The 14,298-nt window shown below is 44.0% G+C and overlaps 3 protein-coding genes across 4 annotated transcripts in view; 1 reads left to right on the forward strand and 2 right to left on the reverse strand.

Moving 5' to 3' along the window:
• Positions 1-14,298, forward strand: part of LOC125767322 (uncharacterized) — a 90,505-nt gene that overhangs the window by 15,513 nt on the left and 60,694 nt on the right. The gene's annotated exons all lie outside the window — the stretch shown is intronic.
• On the reverse strand, positions 6,057-7,522 carry LOC125767422 (uncharacterized). The gene has a single exon (XM_049433976.1). It carries the CDS (start codon positions 7,518-7,520, stop codon positions 6,825-6,827), a length of 696 nt encoding a protein of 231 aa, XP_049289933.1. The 5' UTR covers positions 7,521-7,522; the 3' UTR covers positions 6,057-6,824.
• Positions 7,624-12,056, reverse strand: LOC125767446 (uncharacterized). 2 transcript variants are annotated; one of them, XM_049434060.1, is made up of 3 exons: positions 11,842-12,056; positions 8,669-9,149; positions 7,624-7,783 (listed from the first exon to the last, which is right to left on the reverse strand). In XM_049434060.1, exons 2-3 carry the CDS (start codon positions 8,826-8,828, stop codon positions 7,641-7,643), a joined length of 303 nt encoding a protein of 100 aa, XP_049290017.1. In that variant the 5' UTR covers positions 8,829-9,149; positions 11,842-12,056; the 3' UTR covers positions 7,624-7,640. The 2 variants fall into 2 exon arrangements, with proteins under 2 accessions (XP_049290017.1, XP_049290009.1); XM_049434052.1 differs by having other exon boundaries at positions 11,831-12,056.

A 14,298-nucleotide genomic window follows, 5' to 3' on the forward strand; every position in this document is an offset into this window, starting at 1 on the left:
GTATGGCGTGGGGATGTTGTCCCCTGGGGAGAAATGTTGGAGCAGACATACAACCCCTGCACATATATGCATTATGTGTAGCGGTTCGCGATGAAACATTGATGTACGATCTGCCAGCATAAGTGTAGGAGACGCTCGAAAACCGCACGCAATCCATCCACACATCCCACCCGACCCGGAAACAAAGCGATCCTGTTCGTTTTCCACAGAGAGCAAAGCGTTCATGTACTCTGTGGGGAAAAGATTTTTGGTAGAAGATGTGTGATGCGATGTAACGAATTAAATTTGAATACAAACCACATATCGATCGTCATCCAGCGTGTGTGTGTATGTGTGGATGTGTGTGCGTTAAGGTTAACGAAGGAGGATTCTATTCCGCCACAAAACGGACAACGACATCTCAGGATCACATGTACAATGTTCTGACAGACACCCAATGTCTTACGCAAAACTACAGAATGCACAATTGTGTGTCCCCCGTATTCTGGTATCCCTTCTGCTGTACCACTTTCTCCTCCTTTTTGCCCCCTCCCGCACCAAATGCTGCCACTTATTCTCAGGACATCTTCTGTACACTATCATCAGTCGCTGTTACAGTGCGTAACACAATTATACGACAAATTGCTAAATTAAAATTAGAGAATTAACTCTACGAAGTTAGAGTTGAATGACAAGTTTTGTTTTTTTTTGATGATATTTTCATCAATTTTATTTTGTTTAAAATTTATACAAAAAATCATTTTTACATATCCATATGAAGATACAGGGTTTTCCATCCGAATCCGAATCTGACGTTTGTGCAATCATATTCGACGTGTGTGTGTGTGTGAGTAATCGACCGTTGTGGTTTTCGCAAACATATGGAACTCTATTTAAAATAGTGTCCCATTAGTGACGCTTTCACATTTCTAGAAAAGGCGTCACTGATGGAACGATCACAACTCACCAAGGAAAAGGTCACACAGGGTAGGTTCGTGGCTGCTCGTACCGTACTGCTCGTAAGCGGTAATTAAATATGTAATATGCGGCGGAAACGAACATTAGCATAAAGTGGTAACGGTTTTTGCTCAAGCGTTTTGCCGTACCATAAACGAGCCCGGTTCTATGTTCCGCGTGTGTCCTTCCTTTGGTGTCCTTTTTTCCCTTTTAAATCCGTCCGTTGTAAACGGATGATGGAGCGGCTGTTAGGGGTTTGCAGTTTGCATGGAAGATCGGGCGCGGGTATGTCATCCCGGTCACATGTGGAGAGGTGAAGGCAATGTTGTCGAATTTAAATTCCTATCCCTGGGTGTCCTTCGTGTCCTCGTATGTGTGTGTGTGTGTTTATTTTTAGTTTACTTAGTCTTTTCTATCTTTCCTCTCTAGTGGTAATTGGTTTTGCAACATCTTCGAAAGGACATTTTTCCCTTCAGAAGAGCGAACAAAAACTGGAATGGCATATCCGGAACAATTTTCGGTCCGTGCACGGTGTTACCGCTCCGTACATATCCCGTGCGCCAGATTGCTTATCCCCGCCCTTTATCCTTTCGGTGCATCTTCCTTTTTAGATGCATCCGCTATTGTGTGTCAAACGCGTTCAGAAGGGGCGTCGAGGCGATGGGAAAGGAAGAAGTTGCATTACCAGCGGGAAATGTAATAAAAATAATGCTAAAGCACCCGAGACATACCACCTTCTTCACCCTTCATTCTTTCCGGACGTGGTGCATCCATCCATTCCACCCCATGTCATGTGTGCTGGGCTGCACAAACAAAAGAATGCACCACAAACAAAAAAACACGAATGGAGCTAATTTCTCAACCTCCAACGTTCCCATATTGTGCCTTTTTTCTGGGGAGGTGATATTTTGCTTCATCGTACGATGGTTTTTTTTCTCGTTTTGTTATTATTATTTTACTTCTTCGAATACCTTAAAGATGCGAGAACGAGCAGCGGGTAACGGTAAGGGCTGTCATTTTAAAGCCGGATCTCGATTTAAAAAAAAAGTTCTCTTATCCAAAGGTAGGTTTCGTCCTGTCAGAAGGAATGCTGTGCCCGCGAGGAATTTGTTCGTTCTTTTCCTCTTTTGTTCTTTTTTTTCTGCTGTTGTTGTTGTTGCTGTGATGGCATACGTATGTGAGCTTTCGTGTGAGAAACGGTGCAGCACACACCTTTTAGCGCCATCATGTTTCGAGAATTCAGGCGGTGTACACATATTTCTACCTCAAGTGTGTATCCCTTTACCGTGTACCGTACCCGGAATTTTATGGCAAAAAGAACTCTGTCAGAAGTGATTTGTATGTCAGTGTGTTTGTGTTACCATAAAAAGGAGAAACCTTTCAACACCATGTCAAACTATGTAGCAATTTCGTATCTGTTCACTGTTGTTACTTGTACCTTTTTTTTTGGGGTTTCGATAATGTTGCTAGTGCTTGTTTTCCGACACCGAAAAGCCAGGCGCAAACCACGGAAGACATTCTTTGATCCAAGTTTGGTTGGTTAAAGGTATTGGCAGTATGTCGGTATAATAAGTCGAATTGCAGGTCGAGGACTATTTTTAGCTTTTGCCTTAATTGCATGTATACTGATTCAGAATCTTAGTACCTGTTGATTCCAACAACTCCATGAAAAGTTTGAGAATGAGTCATTCGCGATTTTGACTCTACGCTGCATTTGAAGAAAACAATAGAAATTAGAACAATCTAAGGGGGAAAAAATTGAAATAAACAGATGGACTAGCTTTTATACTCTTCAGCATAGCACTAGTATGTGAACACTTCATTGACAATCTTCTATAAACAATTAAAGATCTGGGACATCCACTGGACGGGACATGGCATCTACATCATTAGTGTACGGTTCTTGAACGTAAATGATGAAAGATTATTTCTTTGAAGTCGGAAACTCTATTTATCTTGGATACCTAAGGTTTACGAATGTGGCGAAAACCTCTTAGACATATTAGAGAGTCAAATTCTTAGAAATGTAATAGGACATAGAGTCGTAAGATGAGCTTACTATTATGGTTTGGTCACGTCATTGTAATGACACCGGACGTCCCATCCCGTAAAGTTTTTTTCTTGAGGACATCCCCATGGACAGGTGGAGTGATGGATTTCGTCAGAAATAATGCTGCTTTCGCCAGAGAGAAACGTCTAACGGACAAAGTCACTCACTCAGATGTACAGCCTTACCTTGTATCACCTTATCATCTTCAGCTTCAATACCTTAAACTACATACAGTTCATAACACTAATGACAGATAGACATCAGCAACTCCGAAACCCCAAAATGCTCTGACCCACATCACTACCTGCCGACGAGTTCCTGCCGAAAGATCCCGGCAATTCAGCAACTTTCTCTATTAGTTTAATTGAATGTTTATGGGCTTATCGCACATCGTTGCGGTTAAAAATTCACTCTCACTTCCAACAGGAGCTGTGGTGCGTACGGATTACTGATTCATTTCCTAACCTTCATTACGCGCCGCTCGCTAGAAACGCGCCCGGCCGGCGTGGTATGAAATTTAATTCCAAATGGCACATTTCTGGAGAAGAAATAAAAAAGCAAGACACACACATACGAGGGGGGAAGAAATGAACAAAATCCGGCTTAATCTTGTTGGCCATTTCATTTTGGGGGCCAGCAAAACTGTCCAACCATCTCGTGCCCATAAACTCAAAGTTATCTGTCAGTGGTGAAAAGTTATCACGGAAACTGCTCCAGATGTGCGCACGGCCATGAAGGAAACCCAACTTGAATGCGTTTTGTTTTTAATCTCTCTGTCTATTTCTTTCTATCTCTCTCTCTCTTTCTTGATTTTTATGTATTATTTTCTTTCGTTCGGGATAAAAAAAAACAACCACACCGACACGTTGTGACAGTGGGATGACTTTTTTCTGGCTTTTAGTCAAGAGTATGACAAAAAAAGCGAATCTAGCGATAAAACAGTGATTTTTGGGTGCCGCTAGTTTTTCCTCCCTTCACCCACTTTAAGAGATCACATTTCACCGCTTTCGAACTGATGATTAGAGGATGAATATAGCGGGTGTGCGCACACATACACCCACAACTTCAATTAGCCGCTGCCGATTATTCCCAGATCTTTTCCTACGCCAGCGTGAGCGGGTTTTGCCGTAATAGGGAATGGGTGGTGTGGTAAGTGCCGATCGGAGTATTGGGTGGGCAGTTTTCATTTCTTTCCCAACTCCCTCATTCGGCAGTTTGTTCCGCTCGGGTTGCGGTGGCATTATGTTTTTGTACGTTTTCGGCGAAGGTAGATAATGTAGGAGATTTTGCTACGTTTCATTTTCCCTCTTTTCTTCACTGTTGTGTTTTTTTAACACAAACACATTTGTATCACACTCTTATCTCTTGCTTTGTTTTTCTTTACCTTTGTATTTACACACCCGCACATACACACATACGAGCGCACCTTGATCTACCAAATGCCAAACCAATTTTCAATATCAATGCCGATTGGTTGGGGGGTGGCCAGATGTAGGTGTATTTTTTTTTGGGGTTGGTTTTTTTTTACTTCCGCAATTTAAAATGACGGAAAGTAATGCAGAAGCTTTCAATTTGGCAAGCGATTTTTCCGAAATTTTCACCGCTCAAGCACTTAAAGTGTAGGTAATGGGGGAGAAGGTGATGAGAGTGAGGTGAAGGAGGAAATAGCAGGTGTGGGCAGTATTCTCCCACAGACTTCTAACGGAATATTGAGCAAGAAGTGGATTTAACATTTTTTTTTCTTGTTGTTGTAATAGATTAGCCTACGGGGGCAATGGACCACACAAAACAGTGGAAAGGAAATGTAGGTAGAAAAATCAAGACGCGTTAGTAACTAATTTGTGACATTAAACACGCTCAAATAACGACTTTGGTTCTTTTTTTTTGTCTTTCCCATTACGGAGTGGTTGGGTGACAAATCGTCTCTCCAGACTTCCTGTTCCCATTATCCAATTATCGACAGTGAAAGACAGTTTTTTTTTGTTTCGGTCTCTCTGGTTTGGGAAGGGGAAAAACACAGCTGCGACTGATATATACACCTCAAAGGGTGGCCTGAAGAGTAGCGGTTTATTTTTGGTTTTCTTTCATTTGTTCGCAAGTGCACCATATAAATCCAACGCCATTTGAATGTGCTTCCCGAACGGCTGTCAGCATAGGAAAGGTGGAATTTTAATTAAACAGGAAGCTAGAAAGACCGATTGGTTGAGAAAAGGGAAATAGTTTGCTTTAAATAAAAAGTAGACGGAAATCATAAAAAAGACGCTAAGAGTGGTTCTTGTGTTAAAATTTCTTTATAAAAAACTCTGTTTTGTTAGTAAGTTCTTTTGTGAGTTAATTCTGGAAGATACTGTGTGATTGAGAGCTCAAATCAGCGCAAGTCCTCAAGAAAAGTCAATTTACTTTTCGCTAATCGTCAACCAAAAACTAATCTTGTTCACAAATAATGAAAAGGTGTTGTGGATTTTTATTTAGTTTAGAGTATACAGTCTTACGCATGTTGGTCAAGTCTCAATATACCGAAGTCAGGTTTTTATCGGAAACCATTACCACTCGACACTTCTGCTAGGTGATTGGCCTGGTACTCAAATGCGCCTCAAATGAAGCTTACCGGTAACAATTAGCGGTAGGAACTCCGGTGTGGATTCATGAATCCACTCCGACTCCGACGTTTAAAAACCGGAGTATACTCCGAAGCTATTACCCCGGATTAATCCCGAGTAACTCCGGAGCAATAACTCCGGGAGTAATTACTCCGGAGTTGACTCCAAACAAATCCGGAGTTGACTCCGAATAACTCCGGAGTTGCTACCAGAATACTCCGGAGTTAACTCCGGTGCTGCGTCCAATGTTAACTCCAGAGTAATCTCCGATGTTAACTCTGGTCCAAAATCGGTTAGTGGCCGGGCGCAATTAAGTTGTTTTTCTGATTCCGGATTACTCCGACTCCGGAAACATTGGAGATTTACTCATTACTAGTAACAATATCCATCATTTTAAGGTTTTGCTTTACTATTTTATCCGGAATCTCCTAAATGCTACAGGAAAGAATGCTCAATTCAAAGTACACAGATTTGTTCTAAAGCCTTATATTTTCTTCTATTTCTCGGTGCTCACAGGTGTGTCGAAAAGGCGTACCATAATATTTATACAAAGATGTATAATTTTTGATTTAGGTGTTTAGGTGTTCAACATTCATATTTCTTACAAAAAAATCCATCTCTTTTAAGCGCTCGCTCGCTCATTAAAACGAAGATAATTTTGGGAACAATGTTTTTAGAAGGAACTTCCCGTATGTTCTGGGAGAAAACAATCGAAGAAAATACAAACACTCCCACCATCAATAGCATGTATGGTTGTTTTTTTTCCAGCTGCTGTTTGCATCACGATTATTTTCCTCCTTTTACCTGTGTCTGCTCGCTCGAGTGCACCAGATGCTTATGCTGTGCTCTCTTCCGTCCCCTTCGTTTCCCTGCTGGACGACCTAACTTTTCTATCGATTTCCATATTTTTCCTCTACTAATTCTTCGTGCTTGGCATAATTGTCAGTGTCCGATGCCGTTAGGGATGATGCACGAATTTATTATCAAAATCCACAAAACCACAAAAACGAACAAAAATAATCCCAAAAGAAGCAAAACATAAATTGTCTACTTTAAGAAACCTACCACGAAACGGTTACGGCCGCGCATTTTAAGACCCACGATACCGGTGTATGTGTGTGTATTGCTGGTAGATATGCGGAGTTTATTATTTTTTATTATATTTATTCACCTATGCAAGTAGCGATAGACACGTTTTGTTTTAGCCAAATTTTTGTAACACTCCGTCCGTTGTCGGTTCAGACGCAACCGAAACCATCGCCGTCCTCTGCTATGCGTGGCGCGATCCCGGTCACGGCACCGGCAAATGTTTCACCTTTCGTTCGTGCGCTAATCGTACAGTAAGCGTTCGCGTTATTATCTTCATCCGCACCGACGTCGGCACTGTCACGCTTCCGGCCCCGCATACTCCAGTACGAAATCCACTTATCCTCCTCCTCCTCCATCACCCCTTCCCTACCATTCTGTTTCTCCAAGTTCACTTTCCCTTCATCCTGGGACCGGATATCGGTAACTTCCGCTGCCGCTACCACCGTAACCTCTCCTGGGCGATGCGTTACGGTTTCCTCCTCACCGTTTCTATTCGTATGAAAATTCGCACCTGCGTCCGTGCCGATGGTGGTGGGGTTTTCGAAAAGTGCCATAATCGAATCTGTCACCTGTTGATGGTCGTTCCGGTGTTTCGCATCCCCAAACAGCTGTTCCACGTTCTGCGCTGAAAGCTGATTATCGGGTACTTCCGGCGGTCCAGTCGGGTTCCGGTCCGGTACGGTTTTGGGCGGGTCCCGCAACAGGTACTTGTTCGTTTGTGACTCCTCCTCGAGGTACGACTGGAATTCACGCCGGAAGTAATCGTTAATCAGCCGCCAAATGCCGGTACTGTAACCGAGGATGACGGCAATAAAGAAAAAGCTACGAAACGCAAGCAGTAGCATGATGATAGCACACACTTCTTATACTGTTTAGTGGAATTGTTTTTTTTTCTTCTGCTTATAATTGCTCCAGAATCACCAGTGTTCACACACACACAAACATATACAAATTCACAATCACTTCTAAAGTTCGCCAGACTCTTCGTCCTCGTCGTTAAACACCATCGAGCGCAGGATGCGATAGGACTGTTGCATTTGCGGCCAGGCCATCGTTACAAACACCACAATCGTGTTAGCGATCACGAACAGTTTCATCATTTCAATCCCTGCCGGTGGTAAAATGAGATAATAGGGAAAATTATATTACATGTTTCGAAGTGACAGATACGAAGAAAAAGAAAATTCTTCAATAATAAATCCAATCCAAGCTAAGATAATTTGTTGCATTTCAATATCTGAAATGACGATGATGTTTTGATTGCTTGTTGCTAAAATATATATCTGCTATAAACAATATTGCTTCCAGAATGATCTCTAGTGTTCCCATACACCAGCTCATCACAGGAACTACCTTTAGCCTGTGTAGTTGATTACGCGCCTAAAGTTATGCAACCTTCAAAACAAAACTGTCTCACAGCTAAGACCCCCCCAAACCATGAATTTTTTGTATAGCAAATATGGGCCCTTTTGTTTGTTCTTTTACCCATTTACTAAAACTATTTCTTCCTTCGCAGCTAACAAAATGGCTGCCTTACCTCTTCATCATATTCACCATCAATCGGTCAATGCATTTTTACTGTTTAGCTTTCTTGTCGTTTGCTTCTACCCCGCTTCCCCGTGCTTTCTGAGCAAATCTTTTCCCCTCGAAGGAGTTCCATTCTTGAAGCGCTTTGATTGGATTTCTTCCCTCGAAACCTTCCGCTCCGTTTTTCAGGATCCCGTCAGGACATTCTCCCGTTCCATTCATGGTCGGTTTCGGACTTTCTTGAAGAAGTCATAGCCCGGAGCATCCTTTCACTCGCAATTGTTGTGTGATATCGTGATGACAGTAGTGTTGTTATTGTTGATGGTGGTAGTGCTGCTCGATGCGAAATCCAATCAATAGCTCCCCTTTCATTTCCCCTCAACTACTCCTCCTCCCCTCCCCTTTCCAGCCTTCTTATTTTTGTATAGCCTCTCTTCTTACTTCACCCTTCCACGCGCACACTTACCTTCCTGCGATCTTAAATACTTCCCGAAGCCGGCATTCGTGTCCTCGTCCGGGTCCTGGACCGGGGCCACCTCACCCTTTGCAGCCGGTGCCGCTTTCCCCTTGCGCTGGTGTCCTGCCGCCGTGGCATTCCCCTTACGTCCCGACGTCGCCGATGGCATAATCGCAGAAGGGAGATTTTTTGTTGTCTCGCGTTTCCAATTCAACAGGCCTCCTCGTATCTTCGCTTCTTTACGCTTTGTTTTGTTTGTGTTTGCTGTGTCGGGCTTTGCCGACCCACCACCAGCTGGTCGGTACAAACACCTTTAGGGACCTTCAGGCATTAGGCAACGATATAGATATATAAGGGCAAAACGATACGGCTAAGGACTGGAAGGTGTGTTTGCGTCCGAACAAGACCAAACAGTGGAGCGTGTTTGTGTTGTGTTTTTGCCTTTATTTGTCACTCCCTGGAGGATGTGGAAGCTGGCCTCCCTCACTCCCTTTTAGGCACATTCAGCCAAACCGTGTGGCACGCGGGGTACGAATGGGAAAACAGAAAGAAATAAAAGTAAAATTAGTATTACAAGAGGAATCGTCAGTACAGCAATAAGCCATGGCGGAGATTGAAAGTTTTCCTAGCTTCTGTTCACGGATACGGGGCCATTCCTAGTGAAGAAACTTCAGGTGAGGTCTGTCTAAAAAATCCCATTGCCCAATCATATCCTGCTGGACAGCAGACGGTTTGGAAAATAGGAAGCGTAGTTGGGAGGCGGTCGAGGAGGGTTGATATTACAGCAAAAGAAAAACAAATCCTCTCATGTTTGCGATCCATCCCGTTCGCCCAAAAATTGGCACCCGCCCATCAGAATTTTTCCGGAAACACTGTCTTCAGCCAACCGACCAAGAATGGACTTGGTCTGTTATTCTCGAAAAGGATACGACGTCAGATGCGACACCGAAATGTTGATCTCCCTATTTCCAACACTCCTTCCTACCCCTTTCCCTTCATTCGCCTTTCCTCCCTCCCTGCCCTCCCCCTTGACCCTGCTCAGTCGCACACCATCCAGTGACAATAATCGTCATCGTCGTGTGACACATCGAGAGCCTGCTTAAAGGAAGCCCTTCAAACTGTCCCCCTCAATACCTCCCCCCCCCCCCCTCGACCAACTTTCTCCCTTCCAACGCGCACCATCGAAACATCCCTTGGAGCCAAAATTTAATCAATCATTCTCCCTCCGGACACAACACCGAACGTGGTGGTGGAAAAAACAGGAGTTCTGCGGGTTGTGTGGTGACGGTGCGGTGTTGGCAAATGGCAGTAGCACACAAAAACCGAAAAAGGGGTTATGTTGAACGGCTGCTGCTGTTTGGGCAATGATAACGCACCGTTCCGAACTTCTTTGCTCTTCCTGATGGGATTTCACTTAGCACGGACGGTGAAAACAGGAATGGAAAATAGCAAAAACGCTCCCCACTCGCCCGATCTCGCCCCCTCCTCCCAACCGTCCAATCCGCCCTTCTTCCATGCCAATTCAGTAGGTTTGCATCCCCGCCGGGGGTTGCTTGTTTCGTAGCAAACAACATGTACGCGCGAGATTCCTTGCCCTGTGTGGCTGTGTTTGGCTTCTGGCTCCGGATTTCATGTTTATTTATTCACAATTGAAGCTCGAAGGGGGGGGGGGGGGGTGGCACATGCAAAACGGTACCGTCGAGTAAAAAAGGAGGGGTCTTCCAACCTTGGTTTTCCTTTCCCTCTTCGTAAGAATGAAGTGGAGAAAACAAAAGTTTTGCACACTGTAAAGGAAACAGCAGTTTGCGCTCATTTCCAACTGTCCGGCCCGTAAGTGTGTATGTGTGTGTGTCGATCTTCCGGTTCCGGTAATGGTTTTCCTGCACTCGTTATCTCGCTCTCGTTTTCACCGTTGTGAGGTAGTCGAAGGTAAGCTACATATGTGCTTGGGATATAATATCATCATCACCAGTCTCGCCATTTCCGGTTCATGTGTTATGGTGTGAACGGGAAACTTTTTAAATTAACCCGTGAGGTGCAAAGGACGTCAACCCCTGTTTGCAGTTCTTATAGGTTAGGGATGGGCTAACGTAAACTATGTTACGTGTACATATACGAGTGCATTAGTGAGGTGTGATCCGGAATGGAATCGTGGATCAACTCCGACTCCGCGTATGAAAAATTTATTCCGACTCCTAGTAAATCAGAATTGACTCCGGCGAGTCCGGTCGACTCCGAGTTCGATCGAGTCCGGATGAGTCCGAATGGGTACAGATGAGTCCGATCGAATCCGAGTTGATCGGACTAAACCAGATTCAACAGGAGTCGATCCCCCCCCCCCCCCCCCCGCTCACTTCTGCCGGAGTCATTCCGACTCCGACTCCGGCTAAATTTATAATTTACCCATCACTAGGAGCATGCATTACAAAGTTTAAAAAGAAAAAGAGTACTATAAACAAATTAGAGTTCCCAATGAAAAGATTAAGCTGAGAACAAGCAATTCAACAAGTAATTGAAAATATTTCCAAAAAAATATCCTAAAAGAATAGGTAATTTTATCTTTTTTAAAGGGACTTTTTACTTTGTTTTTATAAAATATATGTAGGAGAGAAGAAAAGAATGACGATGACACGTGGGTACGTGCTATAATTGTTATAGCACGAAACGAAAAATATAGCGCTAAGGAGATGCGCCGGAAGTCGCATTGGAGCAGCGTAACGAAGCGGTCGTAAGCTAATGAACTCAAAATAAAGCATTGAACTAACCTAACCCACCACATTCCTACATATATTCCTCTTTTTTATTTATTTTTTTATTTTATAATTGTCCTGTACTTCTTTTTTATCCTCTTGTTAAGCTTAAAAAAACTAGTACGCTTTTTTAATTATGCAAATGTTTTCTTGTTTTTTGTTACAGGTAAGCAAAATATGGTATCTATTGCTGTGAAAAATATAGCCCTCAAAAAACACTTCCACGTGAAGCATCGTTCAGCAAACACTTCAGCAACATTGTGGCACCGTGTGGCAGTGTTGTCAAACCGCGGGTGGAAAAATGTTTTACAAATTGTTGGTTGATTGTGATGTTTTTTTTAAAGATGATATGTTTCCACTACCCTCGTAAGTACTGCGTGTCGTACATGCAATTAACACGCTGCCAATGGTTACAACTCACTCGAAACTCACTTGACTTCCTTTTTTTCCAGATTATAATGGTACGGGGGTTTTGTGTCACATTGCTAGCTTTACCACACACCGCAGAACGGATGTTTTGTGAACAACACGCAGCAAAAAGGGATATTGCTGTAAGATTAAATTAAGCGATTGCGTATCACCGATCTGAAGGAAGTGAGAATGTACTTTCCGTTCCCTGAACGTCCAATCAAGATCCCGGCCGATGGTGAACTGAGCTTGGCGCGTTTTGCCACACGTTTTGCCACACGGAACTGCATCGTGTAGGTAACGACGGTATACAGGGTCCCTACGTGCACACTGCAAACCTCCTTAACGAGATGATCCAGGAGGGGTGTTGGTAGTGTGGGTGTGTGTCAAGTATGCGGGGGACACCCTACAAGTGTGGGGTGCCACAAATAGTAACATTGAATGGATGGGAAGCCATTGTAAGGTCGTTCCTTCGATTGCTTTTCTGGAAAATGGCATCCTCTAGTAGTGTCATTGCGCTAGAAGCCGAACAGGAGACTAACAATAAATATGCATCCATTGGGTAGAGACACAATCACACCCACACACACACACAAGCCGGATTGTTACGATGATTGCGGTGTACTTGAGCCGGCATTCCCATATGGTTGGGCCAGTCAAACGGGTAAAGGATCAGGTACCGATCTTTACACTGCACCGATACGGAACGAGCTTTCACTCGGCGACGACGATGACGACGTACGACATCGTCATACCTCAGCACACTTTAATCCTCTTACGTAATCGGATTACATATGTCACACCGCCGCACAGGTTCCGAGACGTTTCCAACGCATCTAGGCACTCCGGACATCTACTGGGGTTAGATGTGTGTGCGACCCTTTTTCTCAAGTACACCACCGGTCACACACTGCTACGCCGCGCCTTGTCCGACCGGGTTCGCCTTGGGGCTTCGGCAAGACATATTACATACACAGCGAGATGCCAAAAACCTTCTTCAAGACGGCTGACGTACGGGTACGGTTGAAACGTAGTACACATTTTTCTTTCATTGCTTGTCAGTGATCCTACTATCACTAGCACTTCTGTTCTGTTCACCGGGAGGAGTTTTGTTTTAACAACGATGGAAATAGCCCCACCAACACCACTCTAGTACTGCCCGCAAAGAGTGAGCCAGCAGTGGGCGGGGATGAAAACCTTCCTTTTTTTGCATAACATTATCACATCGAGGGTGAATAGTGGGCCAGCTTTTGTCCCCTATCCGCTTGCTCTATCCTCCGGTCCTTTTTGGCTGGACGACCAAGGACAGGCGCCGTGTGTCGTAATAAGACAAATTGTTGATGTGTCCCTCCGGTTAGATATGTTAAGCGAACTCAACCCACTAGGGCCCACTGTACCTGTATGATGTACGGTAAGGGTTATCAATAAAAAAAAGGTAATAAACAGGATCAAGCTACAACTTTAACTGTATTAATTACCACGAGGATATATACGCTGAGTCGGTATATTGTAAATAAACTTTTTTTCCACATTCTCGGTTGTCCTCCACGCGAGCGTTCCAAGGAGTACCTGGATTCAATTTCGCGCTAAGCCGATCTTGCCAAACGTTTCTCAAGATTAAGTGCATTTCGGTGCAGTACCTTACAAGTGCTTTAAAGCAGAAGTAACTACAGCTGGCAAAGCAAAGCAACTCACCAAATCCCACTCCCAAGCAGTTCATTCGCTCGCTGTTGTGAGCGGAACATTTGTACGGTGGGAACGGGGGAAAGTTTGCCCTGTTGAAGCAAGTAACAAGCAAAACGCGAGAGTAAACGAAGTAAGGCTGTTACTATAACTGCACCTACCCCTCTGGACGCCTCTGGATGCATCGCAGCGTACGAGTGTGTACGCCGGAAAACTTAACCGACTCACCGGCCGGAGGGCACACTGGGTGCCAGACGAAAGCGAGAGCAAGTAGTATAGTGCCATAGAGTGGGTGATGGGTGACGCTAAAAGTCCCCCAGGCGAAATCGGAAAGTACGTTTTCTTGTTACGACGATGAACTTTAGTCCGTTGTGTGCCCGTCCTGTGTGTGTGTTTGTCTGTATCAGCGGAAGGAAGGAAGCGAAAAGAAAAAAAATCGTGCAAGAACAAATTAAAGCACAAGTCGTCGAAGAGAAGCAAATTCACTTTTGCAGCGAAACAAAATAAAGAAAAGGAGAAGGGAAAAAGTTCGTTTGATTCCTTTCCTGCGGGCCAGCGATTGAAGGATATGCGCACCTTATCGCGTAGGAACTGGTTTTATTTTTTTGTTTTTGGACATTTTAAAGAAACTACAAACAAAAATAGCTTCCTTTTTCGGTTTTAGTTGTTTAAGAGCTCCCGCTAAGGCACTGCCTTGGCATTTTAACGTTCCGTGGGGCTAAATCCCGAGCTAATTCATGATCGCTGTTGGATGAGTACCACCATTTTATTTGGACTCTCCAGTTCGTTTGGGGATTG

This window comes from Anopheles funestus, chromosome X (genome assembly GCF_943734845.2).
Source record: "Anopheles funestus chromosome X, idAnoFuneDA-416_04, whole genome shotgun sequence".
Taxonomy (NCBI): domain Eukaryota; kingdom Metazoa; phylum Arthropoda; class Insecta; order Diptera; family Culicidae; genus Anopheles; species Anopheles funestus.